Source organism: Amphibalanus amphitrite, unplaced genomic scaffold, assembly GCF_019059575.1.
Source record: "Amphibalanus amphitrite isolate SeventyFive unplaced genomic scaffold, NRLGWU_Aamphi_draft 000749F_arrow, whole genome shotgun sequence".
Taxonomy (NCBI): Eukaryota; Metazoa; Arthropoda; class Thecostraca; order Balanomorpha; family Balanidae; genus Amphibalanus; species Amphibalanus amphitrite.
The window spans coordinates 112598-130164 of record NW_024882243.1 but is presented as its reverse complement, the minus strand read 5'-3'; the positions used below and the strand labels follow the sequence as shown (position 1 = coordinate 130164).

Here is a 17567-nt window from a genome sequence, read left to right as displayed (position 1 = left end):
GGCTAGCTTGCACAGGAACTGCCGTTGGAAAATTTTGTCTTTCAAAATATTCTAGGCCAAATGATGCATTTCCAAAAAAAAAAAAAACTTTGCACTTCCAGAGTTCAAGACGTACTTGATACGTCCACCCGACAGATGTCCCCAGTGTACCAACTCGGTCGTCCCGGGCAGGCAGCCCGCCATACTGCCGGCTAAACGTCACACCAACAGCCACCTACTACGGGTCAGACACTTGTATTGAGCCCGAATGAAGTCTGCTAGATTAAGGCACCGTACAGCGGCCGGTTCACGCCGGATTGATGATAGCGCGTCCGGGCCCGGCGGCGGCTCCAAAAACAGGGTATAAAACACCGACCCCGCTCAGAGTGTATGGGTGATAATGTCAACAAGCGCCGCTCACAGCGTACCTGCAAGGCACTGGCGGCCGTGTTCGGCCGGGGAAGGAAGGCCGATGGCACTTGGCGCCGTCTCTGGGCTAATACAAACTGCTGCAGACGCCAGGGACGCCGCAACGAACACACAGTCGCACCGAAACAAACCCCCGCGCGCGCCGAAACAAACACGCAGTCGCACCGAAACAAACACGCAGTCGCACCGAAACAAACACACAGTCGCACAGAAACAAACCCCCGCGCGCGCCGGAACAAACACACCCGCTCGTGCCGGCCTCGTAAAGAGGCACAGACGCTTAGCGCTGCCACACAGCGACACAACCCATTTAACTCTTTCACCCCCCCCCCCCCCAGATATACACATACGCACACGCCAATATCAAACTGGAAAGTCTGGCGACACGATCACAATACTGCGGCCGCCGCCGCCGCTCCCACCTCCCTCGGATGAGCTCCGGAGCGACCTTTCCGCAGCGGAGCGGCTGGCGACGGCCGCCCACACTGGTCCCCGGGTTCTGAGCGTCCGTCCCACCTCTCACTGTTCCTCGCCCTTCCTGCCGACGCCCTCACTCTGCCTGACTCTCCGCCCTCTCTCCGCCAGTCCACTGGCTCTCGGCGATCAGCGGCGCCACGGTTTGCGGTCGATGCCCTTGTTGGCGGCAATGTGTTTATATTTGCAGGAGGTGCCGTATGAGCAGTCGGAAGTGCGCCAGAAGTAGCACTCGCCGTCGCCCACGGGGCCGGTGAGCTTGCGCGTTCCGCCGGCGCCAGCGCCCACTGGCCTGTGGAAACACGGCAGAGGGTCACAGCGGACCAATCGCGAGCAGTGTCAGCCGTCAGGACAGATATCATTCACAGCAATTGGGCAGTGGATGGTTGGTAGCCGGTAGGTTCACTGGAGGTCAGCATCTTATAGTCTGTCTCAGCTTCAAGGCACTGCAGACTGCAGAGGTCGCTACTCAACGCAATGCTATATATGCCTTTTTGCCAAACTATGCGGCCACACTAACAACCAAGGCGCAAATACATACCTAGCCACGATATTCCCAGAGAAACGAGCGTTTTGTACGCACGGTCGCTGAACACTGCACCCATTACTGAGCACGGAAAAATAGTGATTAGCTACCGCGCCTCTTCATTCATATCACGTCCTAAGATAACACATCCAAGTAGGCACCCAGCTACCTTCTATCACAGCACCCTGCCCATGATCGGTCACCACTGATCACTCACCCCTTCTTGCCGATCACCACCTTAGCCTGTCCGTCCACGATTGGGTTGTCGGGGAACTTTATCTTGAGCCGGTTGCCGTGGAACTCCAGTCCCTGCAGGTGCTGCATGGCCAGACTGGCGCCCTTCTTGTCGCCAAAGTTGACGAAGGCGCAGTAGCGGTCGGGGAGGACGCGCACGCTGGTGACGGCGCCGTGTCTGCGACCGGAGCGGGGTCGGGTCAAATCTCACAGGCCGCGTGCGGTCACAGGAAACCGGTCACAGTCACAGGAACGGCTGTGGTCACAGGACACCGGTCAAGCACAAGAACGGGTATGGTCAAAGGGTCATAGTCACGAGGAACGGCGTGTGGTCACGGGACACAGAGAGAAAGATCATAGGAAAGTGTATCAGCCACAGATCAATCGGATGTTGGCGCGTTATGGGGGCGCCACCAGAGGACAGTGAAATACAAATTAAAGGTACGAACAACCCACGGCCAGAAGCACGGAGCACACACCTATAGACCTGAGACCCGCACAGTGGAAACTAACACTGGATGTCGGCGGCAACAAAAACGGGTCGGCGGGTCCCTCGGAGCGGATCAGTCCACTTACCTGGCGAACAGGTCTCGCAGGTCGCGCTCGGTCACCGTCTGCATGATATTGCCCACCCAGAGCGAGCGCAGCCCCTCCACGTTGGAGGGGTCCTCCTTGGGGTCGACGGGCCGGCCGGCGGCCGTCGGCTCGCCCGTGTCATCCTCCGAGTCGGAACTGTCGTCCGGTAGCTGGCGCACGTCCCCGCGCAGCAGGGCATCCAGCGCCGCCTGACACCGACAGAACAGTCAGCAGTGGAGCATGACAGCCATTGGGAAGGGGACAGGTAGGCAGAGGAAAAACAATAGGGAACGCTAGTGTAAGACTGAAGAGCTCGGCACGTCCCCATTAACTTCCCTTAGTAATGAACCAATCGAAAGCCGTGAAAACTGCCAGAACAGTACTACCCTGAAGATCTGTTAAACAACTTATTGAATGTTGTGTTACCTTGAATCCAATGGCAGTCCACCCAACTGTATTTCGTTGGAGGGATCCCGCTAGTCGGGGTGCCTCTCACCTCCTCAGTTTTGTACTGTCGGACCGCCGCTCTGGCGTTGTCCCTCGGAAAGCCCATCTGCATCAACTTGAACACCTTAATTTTCTCCAATTCTTGATGGCATTCGTCCACGTTTTTGTCAAGTTTAAGTACTTGCCGAAAAGCTTCTTCAGCTTCCGCATATTTCTGGAGAGCGGGAAAAACAGTCAGGGTTAAAGTAATGTTTAACATTGTAAAACCGCCTTCCTGATTGTAAAGCTGTAAAAAACACCCTAAAAACTTAACATTTCTAAAAAACATTGGCAACTGAAGGTATAACGACATGTACTTCAAAGCGGCGTGTCAATTCTTTCCATTTGCACGCCTCCCAGCAGCAGTGACAAGTAGCTCAATCGAGGCTGCCGGGAGCCCCTCGCGCCTCACCAGTTGTCCCAGCAGCGCGCGACCCCGCCGGAAGAAGCCTTTCGGCCAGGACGGATCGATCTGTATCGCACGGTCAGCGTCTTTGAGCGCCCTGGAACAAGACAGACGCGACAACATCAGCTCTGAGTCACGCGCTTGAAATCCTCAACCGATTTAGTATTCAACACTCTTAGGACACATGCAGGCTGCTGAAAAACTATAAGCCATCTACCCCGCTACAAAGTCCGTTTGTAATGAGATCATCACCAGCCTATCGTTTCCCGACACTCCCGAGTGACTCACTTATCGTACTGCTTGAGCCTCTCGAAGCAGAAGCTGCGGTTGCCGAAGAAGCGGTGGTCGTTACCGTCCAGTTTGATGGCCAGTGTGAAGACGTTGGCGGCGCGCAGGAACTCGCCCTTCTTGGCCAGCTGGTTGCCCTCCATGGCGTACGCCTGAGCCTGGAGCCGCAGCGCCGGCGGCGGCTCCACGGAGGACGCCTGGAACGATCAGAAGTCAGGGATCAGAGGTCAGCGGTCACAGGTCACTGGTCATGGGTCGGTCGGCACGGTACGACAGCAGCGAGCGGACAGCAACCCGAGCCAGTCAGGCACGCCGTTCCTCCCGTCGGAGCGCGTTTACGGTTTCCTTTCCACTTATCCCGTGCTACCAAGCCCTGGTGGTCCCCAGCACCCAGTGGTCCCGGCTTTAGTGCCTACCGACTGCACTTCTCAGTTGGTAGAGTACCAACACTGAAAGTGAAGACTCCTTCAATTCCGGTCGGTATCCTTCAATTGACACGGCCTCACCCCCGTCTCTCGGCCTCTCCAATCGGCAGCCAGTGTTCTCAGACCGTACCGTCGACGCCAGTCCACGGCAGACAGGCGAGGAGACTCACGTGGTTTGCCGGGCGGCTGGACGGTCGGCGACATTCCGTCTTATTGCCGTTGGAGCTGGCCACCTTCTCCTGGGCGGCCTTTCCAGACGCCTTGGCGAAGGCCGAGTTAAGGTCCAGGCCCTCACCGTCGGTATCCTCGTCAGACCTGGGCAGCGCACACGTGGCGGCGTCAGCAGGGCTTCGGAGCGAACAGCAGCACAATGTACAATGTCTCAATGTACAATGTACACTGCATAGTGTATCAATATTTATAATTTCATTCATTCGAAAGCACCATGATGTATTTAAAATTTATGCGCGTTTGCAACCGCAAAGCATTTGAGGTGAATTTGCACAACTTTTCAGGCATAAGTAATGCAACACAACCATTACATGTGGGGCGATTCTACTATTACTGCATTCCAGAGCATGACAGACGGAATGTTCTACACGTTGGAATGAACACAAAATAGGCAAGGCGCGCAACGTTTCATAGGGGATTGAGTGTAACGCATCGTTTAGCTGAATAAATCAAACGCTAAGCGCGGCTGTACATGTGTAAGTAAGGATAATACATCGAAATCCTGTGGAAAACGAGCATCCGTAAATTATCGCCCGCAGACAATGAACCCGGAGCATCTGTCGAACTTACTGGACATTCTCGTTACGCGTTTCACTGCAGTTATTGTTAACGTTCACCGAAGTGGAACTATTATCAACTGGCTTCTTCTTTTTCTTTTTCTTCTTCTTCTTTTTGGCGTCGCTCTTTTTGTTTTCGTTTTTCTGCGCCTCCTCTTCCTTCACTAGTTTGGAAGCGTTCGCCTCGACGGCCGCTCCATCCGTGTTCGTATGATACCCCTCTGAAACGGCAGCAGGGTCAGAGCCGCACCGAAGAACAATTCACCAATCCAGCTACCGGCGTCAAGCATGTCCCTTGTTTGCTCGCATCAGCAGTTGTGCAAAACATACAGCGCGTAGTAAAAAAGGTACCAATACGACTTGGTGGGTCCCAATATGGACGGCTAGGAGTACCGACCAGACCCATCCCATCCCCCCCCCCCGTCCTCAACCCCATCGACCCAGTGACAGACAATCGCATCTGCAAAGGTTCATACCCTCCAGTGTTACCCAGAAACACGATCCCCGTCCATTCACGACCAGTCCAGCCCCGCTGACCAGCCCAGCCCGTAGTCCGTGCGACCTCTCGCTGCATTACAACACCCAGGAAGCAGCCGTGTTGATGTATTGTGCCGGCGTGCCCAGTATTGACACCTAACATACACCCACGACCCACTGCCGTCAATTAGGGCATCAGATCCACGGCTGGCCACACCAGCCGACGGGCCGAGGGGAGGGAGGGTCACTCACCGTTCCGCGGCCGCTGCCGGCTGAACTTGGTCTCGCGCAGCTGGTCGTCGGTGAAGTGGTGACGGTGCGGACAGTTGCACGTGTAGTCCGAATAGGTGTCATCGTCGTCATCGTCATCGTAATAGTAGTCATCCTCGCTCTCCTCGTCACCAAATAATGGGCCTGGAGACAGAAGAGCATTAACAATCAGCGGCGTGTTTCAATGGTACCACAAAGCACATAGCGCACCCACAGAAACGTATGACGATAGTATGGTCAAAGGTTCCGAATACGCTCTAGTTTGAGTAACGCATTCAACCATTGCAGTGCCTCTCAGCCGGCTACCGGAGCTGACGTGTGCTCCCCCGGCGGCCAGCAGTCCTGAATTCGACACCCCATTGTCCCGTCTCTAAACGAACAAAGTGCACTGAACAGACACTACTATAGATAGACACATATATAATGCATCCACTTGACACAACACCTGACGGAGGCCCAAGAAAGGCACCGTATACACACAAATAGCGACGAATCCCCAAATATGCGCCAACACACAAAAACTGGCGACGCATAATACACCTACACACTAGAGACATGGCACATGTCAAATAGGCACCCGGCTGATCTGAAATCGTCTGACAGACAACGAGATAGTGCAGAGGCCAGGGGCCCCGCTACCAGGAAAGGGGGGGGGGTCGCATGGTTCCTGCTGACCCCCCCCCCCCCCCCCATAATTTCATCTTTGTAATACGGCCTAAAGGATGTATAAGAGTGTGCATTTTTGGTTCGGACTGACTAATCGAATAACGATTACGAGACATGATAAAGGTGTATGCTTAGGGGCGCCACAATAAGCACAGCGTAAAATTGAGGTAGTGCATGCAGTGGATGTCTGTATCGATGTCAACGCTCAGCTAATGTAAGTTGTTAGCAGTGCACACTCATGTGGGCACATAATCTATTACTGGCATGGCAGCTGACATAACTATAATGCCCGTCTGAGTAAGCACGTCTCAGTATCAAGTGGTTCAACTGCATAACACAGACTATCGCTCACCGAATCAAGTGGCCACCAGCACAGGTCAGTTAAAGACAACGGAATATCTACCCACAAAGTATGTGACAATCTTATCTCTCAGTCAGGCGACCCACCCAGACGCGGCCGATAACACCGGACGCTTCTGACCGTCCAATCGTGCCACTTCCCGGCCGAAGGGACGGCCCCGCAGGCTGCAGGACGAGCGGCCCGGCCACTCGCCGCGTCAGCCGAGCATGGGCTAACGACCCACCACCTGTTGTTTATTCCGGTGTGGAGATGTGACCGAGTGGCCAGGGCTGTCCGTGACGGACGCTGCGTGCTGCACCGGCTGAGCGGCGGCCGGTGGCGCACAGACTGGGCGGAGGACAAATGGATGGCAGAGAAGGCGCCCTTTCGTACTGAGGCACTGGCCACTGACCGAACCTGGCCTGCCGACAGACCCCATTGGGCAGCAACCCAACCCGTCCCACCAACCTAGTCCCCAGACCCCATTAAAAAGTCTGCCGACCTACTACACCAGCCTACCTGGCGACCTGTCCCATCGACCCAGTCCGGTAGCCTGCTCCGCCTGCTCCAGTCTGGTTAACTCACCCAACGAGCATTGTCTGCCGACCTGCCCCAACGAACATAGTCTACCGACCCGTCCCACCGGCCCAGTCACTGCTCAGTGCTCAGTCACAGGCGGATCGACTTTCGACCACACAGACGTCGGAAAGGGCCGTCCCGTTCACCATTTGGACAGTCTGGCGTTCAGCCTAAATTACGTCGGTAGCCTAGAGTTAAATGACCAAATAACCGGGAACAGGGAACCGAGACTTCAACTCGCCAGCAAGTGCGACTTTTGACTAGGTCACAGTGTTACCCGCCAAGTGTCTATAAGGACCGGGCCCAGATGCATTAGCTGGTGTGAGCGTGACCCATACATTTCCTATTGACCGGCGAGCCAGGAAGCACTTCCATTCAATAAATGCTCAGTTCAGGACGTCGTGAAACATCGCAAGTAAGCGTTGTTACCCGTGGAGTGAACTCTTTCATGGTAAAGCCCGAAGCAAAACAAGTACAATGCCTACTCGTCGAAGGATACTAATGCGTTTTGAACATCTAATCATTACATGTCCAGTATCTCTCTTGAAAGCACATATGTCAAGTGTCAACTGTTTTTCGTTATCCACGTTTGACCGTTTAACACTTGCCGTATGTTGCTTAACAGTTGATTATAAATTATCAATTCTCAAACCTCCACAAAAATCAGTTTCAGAATCAAACTTTGCTCGCATAATCCAATGTTTACAGGAAATCAGTGCAGAGTTCCTGCGCTGGCTTGGACCGACCATGAAGCACCATTGTTGGGTCGTTTATCTGAGACGCCGGCGCCTGCTATCGGGCGCTGCAGGGCAAAGTACACCCCCCCCCCCCCCCCCCGAGCCTCGCCGGGGCGACGGGCATGTGCGGTGTTTCCCGCGACCCCCTCCCATCCCCCTCCCAGTGATAAACTGGCGGACGACCGCACTGCTGCCGGTCGGCCAGGCTACAGACTACCCCACAGAGAACTATTACAGTGGCGGTAGCTTCAGCGAATTACGGCTTATTTGGTTTTCTAAGGTTCAAACTTGTTGACAGTCCAAACTTGGTTACTTTACATAAAAAGGGTGGACTGACTATAGTATTCACTCACAAAAAAAAGTTCAAAATGCCTACCTAAAGGACCGTTGCACAGCCCCTCAGATCGCACTGCGAGCCACGCCGTATACTGCCAAGGCGCGGCCGACGGAGTGCTCGGAGGCGGTCAGGACAGCCGTGATGCGAGCCGTCACGGTCGGAGGACGATAACTCAGCCGTCACGTGACAGACGGGCGGCGCCAGGGGAGCAGAGGGGAGGGGAGAGGAGGCGGGCTGTACCGGTGCGGTCAGCCGTGACGCCGCGGCCCGCACGTCGCAGTGTGCCCGCTGCCCCGTATCCTCCCCACAGCAGCATCGCAGCTCTGGGGACAAACGGTCGGCGATGCACAGAGGCGGCGGGCCGGCGCCGGTCAGACGGACGGCCGCCGAGCCGCTGGCCCCGGCGGTGCCAGGCGCGGCCGACGGCTGCTCCGACCGACCGCGGTCACCGCGGACAGTGCAGCTGCAGATAGCCGGCCCGTCGGGGTCGCAATAGGCGCGATAGCGACCCGCCACAAGTGCATACCGCGCGCCGGCCGGCACATGGCGAAGGCCAAAAGGGCCGACCGGAGCGGCGCAGTTCCATCAGGCCCGTACATAAATACTAAATAGGAAACTCCCAGCCACAGTTAAGCTTCAACATTGTCAAATCCGCCGATGTTCCATTCGCCACTACCATTATCAGCAGATCTAATCAAACTGCCCGCAATGGGCTAGGGTACTTCATACAAAATATTTTCATTCATACAGTGTATCAGCGGCGGTTGACGTCGACTGGACTGTTCCGGAGAGATCACGAGAGCACGGACTTTGGTCCTGGGTGCCGCGCCGCGCTGCACCGTTCAGCGCATAGCCCACGTCGCACTGGGACAGCGCGACGTCACACAGCCGACCGATAACGTCAGACACGTGTAGAAAGCCGGGCGCCGGTTAACAGTTTGCAACAGCGGCGGATCGATTCACCGGCGGCGTTTAGTATTTTGTATGGTGGCGGCGCGCCGGCCCTGGTTACACCTTGACCATCGATCCCCCCAGCAGGTGCTCCGACGTGCACCATCCACCCTCCCTAACCGCGGCACAGAGCCAGTGGCAACCTCGGGAGGGGGAGGGACGAGGGTACCAGCGACATTCACGACCGTACACATAGTTCGCTGTAACAGTTTGCACTGTGGCCTGCATAGGTGGCCAGGACGCTCTACAATCACTCGCCATTAATTACTTTGTGCAGCAGCATTCCTTTTGTCATAATAAAAGAACATATCTCGTGATCGGTTGCTCACAAAATGCAAGATGATATACAATCACGAGCTAATTTTAGCGACACCTATCGTTAGCTTCTATTTTAGAAGTGCCTCATCAAGTTTACCTCAGATAAACTTCTGAATTTTGATGTTTAGTAACTTTCTCTTGCACCAGCTTTTTCCTTTTTACCTGGTTACCCGGTATTTTGTTTTCCGCAAAGACTCGATGACTTAACCCTCGCCCGTATAGGGGGGGGGGGGTCGAACGGACCCCCCCATGGTTTTTCGCGAATAACTCGCGTAAAAAGCTGCCGATCGCGACGAAACTTTCAGCACCCTCGCGTTAATCAATTTTACACCTACCCTGAAAATTTCATGACCCTGAACCCAATGACCTTTGACCTGTGACCTACTTTTCGAGACCATGTTTGGCCGGAATCGCGATTCGGCGTATGTCGGCTCGCATTAGCCGCGCGTTTGCAGTCTTTTCGTGGTTTCAAGCGTTCAAACATGTGATATGATGTTGCCCCCATGCATTAGGGTGGGTGTCAAGGTCACCTGAAGGTCAGGTCAGGTCATTGACCTTTGGTGACCTCGGTTCACTTTTTCGAGTTTTACATGTTTCTAGGCCAGTTTTTGGTGCTGAATTCGAATTTAGCAACCATATGAACATTTACGAAGTAGTTTTTGTGCCTTCGTAACATGTTACGAAGCTGTCAGAGGCGGTTGACACCTACTAGGAATACCCGGCAGGACCCCTACTGGTTGACCTGACCTGACCTGACCCGACCTGGACTAAATGCATAAAGACATCATCTGTGATCAAAACTAACATGATATTCGTGATCAGTGCCCCGAAAAACCCCATAGCAGCCACACTTTACGACGTTCTAACAGGTCCCGATTTTCCCGACTTTTGAGTCACTGACCTGACCTGCAAGGCAGTGGCGCGGGAACTTCTTCCAGACTGGGGGGCTTAACCATAATAGAAATCAACCTAGGGTACCCCCAACTCTAGTTTTCTCACCGGTTTTAGGCCACTTATTTTTCAGACCTTGGCCTTTTCAACAAAAAAAAAAAACGAAAATATTTTCAAAAAGTGAGGTATTCCGTCTCAGCTGAGTGAAGAAACTACCGTTTTGGCAACCTGGAGTAAAGGTTTTAATCTGCCAAATGAGTTGCCGAGCCAGTGAAATAGGTGGATTTTTCACTTACATGCTTTCTTCCTTTGTGACCCACAACCCCTAATTTGGGGAGGACAAGCTGCCCGACGGTTCCTGGCCTCATGAAACGTTGTGGGGCACCGCCCCCACGGCCGCAGAGTTGTGGGGGCAAGCTTCCCCCACTGCCCCCTCCCCCGGTTCCCACGCCTATGTATGAATCTATGAAATTATGTTGGTAGATTTCCGATTTCGATTCCTCCAGCTGGGGGGCTCAAATACATTACGAGCCCCCCCCAGCCGAAAAGCTGGGGGGGCTCAGCCCCCCCCCCCCTAGCCCCCCCCCCCCCCGGTTCCCGCGCCACTGCTGCAAGGTCAACCAATGACCTAGGACCTTAAAATTAGGTATCATCGGCTTCCTCTCGTCACGGGCAACACGCTCGTTTTTTCCGCGAAGCTCTAGCTCTATCAGGGGCGAAACGGCAAGGGGGGGTCCAACGGACCCCCCCCCCCCCTTATACGTTCGCGGCTGGAAAAACACCAATACGGGCGAGGGTTAAGTAAGACGAGCATAATCAAGGCCCGTCTTTCAGCTGACCATATCGAAAATGATCAATAGAATGTATGTAAAGTGTACACACATCGCGTTACTATAAATCAGTGAAAACACCAAGCTAAGAAAGTAAAAAGTGCAATAATGATTAATGACCCACCGAAATTAAGTCAAAAGTAGGAGATGCAAAGCCACGCTAGCTGTAGATAATTACAGCCCGTAATGGAAATGTACTGCAGCTTTCCAACGCACTAAGCACACTATGCAAAAACGATAGGTACCTAATCAACAAAGGATTCAGGCCTTACGGTCTGTCATGCTACCACCAAGTTAACGTCACTGCCAATAGCACGCGCCACGCAGTCCTTTGCGTCACTACAGGACAAGTAAACACGAGGGGGGACAAGAGGGAGACCCCAAGTCTAGCTCTGCTGGATCAGAGGGAAGACCCCGGGCGGGTTCCTAACAACCGGCCGCCACCATCTCTGGGCGAATTTCTCAGAGCCCCAACAAATCTAGCGAGCAAGAGCTGAGCGTGGTTCACACAGAGTCCCTTTCCTACTAACTTATTCAGTATTCCTCCTTCAGTATTCATTCAGTGACACTTATCAGCCCAATCCGTTGGTCATGGAGAGGAAGTGAACTATCGCAGCTAAAAGCTGAGCTACGCAGCACAATACGGCATAAGTTTTATACTGCAAAAAAATACACAATAATATTGAGGCGAGCACAAACTGGGGGAAACATTGGTACAGCTCAGTTCACAACACCACAGAGTGACATGAAGGAACTCACCGTCGGTCTGCTGATTGAGAATCGTCTGGAAGGCAAAGTGTACGGCCGGCATGTTGGTGCGCTTGCGTCCGCTGGACCGCGTGTCCTCGCCATCGAGGATTGATCTGTACATGTACCATACCTCTCTGAAGGTTGCATCTGTGACAGAAAGGGCAGTGCTCTAAAAAAAAGTAAAGGTACCTATAACATATACTTGCGTTGTTTCTCTCTCCATGACCATAAAAAGCACAAAAAAATATTTACACATTACAGCAAATCAAAATAAACAGTCCTATAAAACATCATGACAAAGCATTGCATGTATTCCACTTCACAATACCAGGGAAGGGGTCACAATCACATTGGGTGGTAAGTTTACAAGCCAATTTATTTTATCTATCCAGGCATGTACTATGGAGATCTGGGATAGGAACTAGAGGGTGATGGGTTACCAAGCCACCATGTTTAACTTCTTACCTGAGTTGAGTCCAAGAACTCTGTAGGCATCTTCACATGCTGACATTTTCTTGAAGTTTAGGTTAACTTTTATCAAAGGTGACACACATGAATCATTTCAGAGAACATCAAATGAGAGAACAAACTAAAAGGCTACTACTTGTAAGAATATTTTATAATCCTCATTGACATTTCTCTTACAGGCTACATGAAGGTAGGTAGGTAAAATATTAACCTGAAAAATGGTTTTATCTTGGTTAGTTCCTATCTGTATAAGAGATCACTGCTGGGATAACTGCATAACCAGAGGTAAGACAAGAGTTGGCTGTTTTTCACACAATGTTCACATAAAATACCTTGGCCACCAAAAAACTAATAACCTTCACCTAAAGTGACATTCATGTACCCTTATAGCCCACAACAGTTCATGGGATAAGCATGATTACACATGTTGGCATGTTTCTAATAACAAAAAGTCTGCAAACACACAGATGAGGTGCACTAACACACATCAAACCTCCATTCTGGCCTGATATGTTCACAAGAAAGAGGTCAGAGGTCATATGTCATCACAGCCAGATGACTGAAATTTTCAGGGAGTGTACAAAATTAATCATGAATCAACATCAGAATTATAAAGCTTTTGTCTCAACCACCACTTTTGCATGAGATATTTGTGAAGGCTGAGGGAGGTCCATTCAACCCCCATGGATTAAGCCAGTTGACAGCTGGTAAGAAGCAGTCATACTAGATTCAGGAAGAATGTGCCACTGCAATCATCTACCAGTGATAAGCTTAACTTTTTAACTGCATTAAGCAGTAAGACTAGCAAACTGGGCAATGATAAAGCCAGAACAGATTGAGGGTCCAGGCCCCGTGCCCATGGCGAGACATGCGACCTGTTTCTTGATATCACGTCAGAGTGGCATTGCTATTTGGCCTATGTTGAAGCACAGCATCTATGTTTCCAGACTTTTGTAAAAAGAAGCATGCCAAACCAAAAAAGAAGCATAATGGTGCTTGACTGATGCATCAGGGGTCCTGTTTCACCGTCCCAACTTTCTGTGTGCTGGGAGCTACAGCATACTGGCAACACGTTGTGTTTCCAATATGGAAACATCAACAAACTCAGACGCTCGCAATGCTGAAGTGTCATGCCGGCCTCGTCTCAACACCCATCAATGCAGTACCAATACAGCAGTGTGTTACCATGAACTACAACCATGGTCATTGTCAATGTCACTCGAAGGCCACAAGGTCAAGGTCGTTTATCACTATTCATTGGTAGCCTCGTTCAGCTTTTTCATCAAGACATCCGTAGGGTATGTAGTTTTTGAAGCTGATTTCGAATTCAGCACACGATTTTACATCTAAGAAGTAATTTGGTGTCTAGGTGTGCACAGTGCAACATATTATGAAGCTGTCGCTCGTCAGTGGTTAAGCTCGTCAGCGGACAGTATACCTGTGAATTTCAAAAGAAAAAAATAAGCTCAAGCGTCAAAATATTACCTATTTTCATCAGACATGCAAACAAAACAAAAAAATAGCATGCATAACACGTACATATCGCGAACAAATCAAAATTAAAATTGCGCAGCACACCACAATCAGTGATGCCATCCACATTTTTGCTCCATCCCAAGATCTCGACCAGAATTTCCCAAGATTCTCGTCTCAAATCCCAAGACTACCCATCGAATATCCTTAGGAGTACCCCAAGTAAATCCATAGCTTATTTTGGACATATTAGTGTGTTTACTGTTTAGTATTAAACTTTCTCTTCTTCGGGTCCACCCTTGTCCTTATTGGCGTATTTACAGCAGCTAATGTACCTAGAGGCCGGGGGAGGGGAGGGGGAGGGGGTCGATCGGACTCCTACAGCTGATCGGTTCCTGACCGAGTATAAGAGCTTCACGAAAAATGAAGATGCTGGCCTAGACAACATGAAGCCGGTGGTATCTGATATTATGGTCAGGTCATTCGTCGACCGTCAATGGTGGGTCAAGGACTTAAAACACATAGTCCGAATCTGTTAGAACTTCTTGGAAACGAAGTCTGTGGCATTTTGGATTTATTTCAAAATTTGTCTCGTGACACATTTGGAGAAGCTAGGGTCAGGTGAGGTCAGGCTGATTTTAAGTGTTTTCCACCACTGAGTTTTGAAATATGGGCTCCAAAACAAGCTCTTAAAAGCTTATGTGAATCCTGAAATCGAAAAGCCTATGCTGTGAATCTGCGCGTAAGCCAGTGCCCGCTGGGGCCCATGAATTTTCAAGCCGGCGATGGCGAGGGGGTCTAAACGAGGACCTAACTCGTCCCCTGGACTATATAGTTACAAGACGTCAGCAGTGTTGTGAAGGTCGCAATGTTACGCTTTGATTATTTTTGGTCCAGCAGAGCCCAGAGGTCAGGTGACCAGACACTTTTCCGAGGTCAAAGACAAATTGCCCTTATTTTGGTTCGCGGTCAACGGATAAGCCTCCATAGAGCAAAACCGTAAAATGAAACGCTTTGTGCGGGAGCCGCTTTCTGAAATGTTTTTTTAGGCATAATGTTTGTAAAAGCTTTTCATAGCGGTATATACGAGGTATATAGGGCCTTGTTCATAGCCACCCAACATCATGGACGCCGGTGAAACAGGGCGCCGGAGGGCATATTAGTCACGTGACATTTGTAGCTTCTCCCCCTTCGTGTGCCTTCTACAATCTACATGCTAAACGTCACGTGTAAATTTCACGAACCTTGATCAAATCGCCCCAGGCGCCCTGTTTTCACCGTCGTCCATCATGCCGCCAAACCACCCATCCCCGTTGATCGGTAGTTGGAAATTAAACAAATGAGCGCCAGTTGCGAACAGCGACTGAAAGCTGCTACTATACCCATAACAAGTAATGGTACAAAAATAATCCTGCGATCTCGGGAAGATAATGCCGGCTAGAAACATCGCAAGCTTCGTCCGTTACTTCAATATGTTTGAATATATATATATATATATATAATATATATATATATATATATATATATATATATATATATATATATATATATATATATATATATATATATATATATATATATATATATATATATATATATATATATATATATATATATATATATATATATATATATATATATATATATATATATATATATATATATATATATATATATATATATATATATATATATATATATATATATATATATATATATATATATATATATATATATATATATATATAATATATATATATATATATATATATAATATATATATATATAATATATATATATTATAATATATATATATATATATATATATATATATATATATATATATATATATATATATATATATATATATATATATATATATAATATATATATATATATAATATGTTTGAATGAAGGAAATAGTTCACTTTTTAACATGGGTTTTGAACTGGAATAGCAGTTCGGTAGCTTGGGCTGAGACGAGCATAAATCAGGAGCTTTTACAGCCCAACGATCACCCTAGGCAAAGATATTCTATTTCTCGTCTCGAAAAAGGTGTCTTGCGTTGAGGATGTGTGCCTTGCATATATTTCCATCCAGTATGAAAAGAGCATGGGTCCCGAAAATTCTTCAGAAAGTAGAGAAATTATCTACGAGAACTCTAGAGAAATTCTCGTACTGATCAATTAGGACATTCAGGGGAACATTATCAGATCGAGCAGATCGCCCAAATGCCGGTGGCTGCGATAATTTCTCTGTTTCTGAAGAATTTTCGGGAACCATGCTCTTTTCATACTGGATCGCGACTGTGCCTTACAGAAACTGAAAAGTTCTTCCTATATCAAAATATAGAAAATAATCTTTTGTTATAAAAAGGTTTTATTTTATTTGCTGATTATTTTGAACATAAAAAATCATAAATCCGTTGCAAAAAAAAATAATTTCGTGAAAGTGAACTATTTCCTTTAACCGTCCGTAGTGCAAATCCATCCTAAATCTATTATCGACCAAGGAAAAAGCATTCGACAGCATGAGAAGACAAAGTGAAATCAGCTTCTGCCAGATCCCAAGATATGCAGTGCAAATCACAAGATCCCAATGTTAATGTTCAAATCTCAAGATCTTGGGACAAATCCCAAGGAATGGCATCGCTGACCACAATCCCAACACACACATCCCACGCACAAGGAACCACTTTTGTAACAGAAGCGTTTTGTTTGATCACGGATCACCTAACGGATCGGCAACTCTCCCCGCTTCCCATTGTTATCGGTGTACCCGCGGAGCGGGCTGCCATCTAGCGGCGCGGATATCTTCACTAAGGAGGGGAGCCGGCCGCCCGCCGCAACCAGTGTTAAAAGGCACGGGGAAACGGGTGTGAACGCAACACCCGTCCGTCGTTTACATCCTCAGGATGTTCAGATCAAGTTCAAATCCTTCTCCTCCACGCAGCAACTCTCGATCCGGACTGGACAGGCAACTTTATCTCATGCGGGCTGCTCCCTTGAAGCGCACCACTGCTCCCTAGGGAGCACACCCGTAGCCGGGTGCAGAGAGTGCTTGGGGGGCTGGTCGTCCTGTCCATTGGGACGGGCTCAGCCCCGGTGACTCTCTAGGGTGCCTGTCCATACCAATGTTTCCCCCAATTCCTATAATCCTTCCGGCTCTGCAATGGTCTCAATGGACCGAAAGGGCCTAACCCAACAAAACAAAAACAATCAAAGGTTGTGAACGGATTAAATTACAGAGTCTCTCTAACAGCTGGAATGTTACCATAACATGGAAATGTTACATACTTTATTCCCTAATCAGCTGGAGCATGCATAATGATACAAATGTTTCTAGTCATGCTTGAGTTGTATGAGCAAGAAGCACGTCCTCGCAACTTTAACGTCGTTTTTGGCCGTACACGAAGCCACCTTTCCTCATCCGTCTGCCCATAGTACGAGTTCATCCTCTGTTCCTATCTCGATGGTCACAGGCTACCAGTTGGAGTAGATAACATCGGAGCAAATCCAACGAGCTGGCCATTAACGTGACTATAGGTGGATCTCGGCCCCTGTTTCACGATACGACCCTCCCCGCCGCTACAAGGTATTGACACTTAGCCGGTTTCCATTAAGACGTTGGCAACATTGTGAAGTTTGCTTACGTTTCCATAGGAACGGAGGCACCCATACCTGATGATGCTAGGTACTGGGTAACAGCGTGCTGCTAAACAGTGCTCGTATAGCTTTGGCCCCGAGGCTGGTTTAGCCACGTGTTACATCAGACATCTCAAAATATCTGTGGCTTAGAGCCAGGTCAGGTCATTTTGCACCCTACACATTGCCGCATACTCAATACTCTCTCTCTCTATATGCATAATA

The 17567-nt window shown here is 49.7% G+C and overlaps 1 protein-coding gene across 7 annotated transcripts; it reads right to left on the bottom strand.

Annotated features, from left to right (window-relative positions):
• Positions 1–218: 218 nt before the first annotated feature.
• Positions 219–16420, bottom strand: LOC122365568. Of its 7 annotated transcripts, none has more exons than XM_043336894.1 (12): positions 16384–16420; positions 12223–12436; positions 11767–11904; positions 5341–5502; positions 4625–4832; positions 3994–4138; positions 3399–3595; positions 3117–3207; positions 2715–2879; positions 2219–2427; positions 1626–1820; positions 219–1174 (listed from the first exon to the last, which is right to left on the bottom strand). In XM_043336894.1, exons 2-12 carry the CDS (start codon positions 12266–12268, stop codon positions 1012–1014), a joined length of 1719 nt encoding a protein of 572 aa, XP_043192829.1. In that variant the 5' UTR covers positions 12269–12436; positions 16384–16420; the 3' UTR covers positions 219–1011. The 7 variants fall into 7 exon arrangements, with proteins under 7 accessions (XP_043192829.1, XP_043192827.1, XP_043192825.1 ...); XM_043336892.1 differs by having other exon boundaries at positions 16373–16399; XM_043336890.1 differs by lacking the exon at positions 16384–16420 and adding an exon at positions 16355–16382.
• Positions 16421–17567: the final 1147 nt, after the last annotated feature.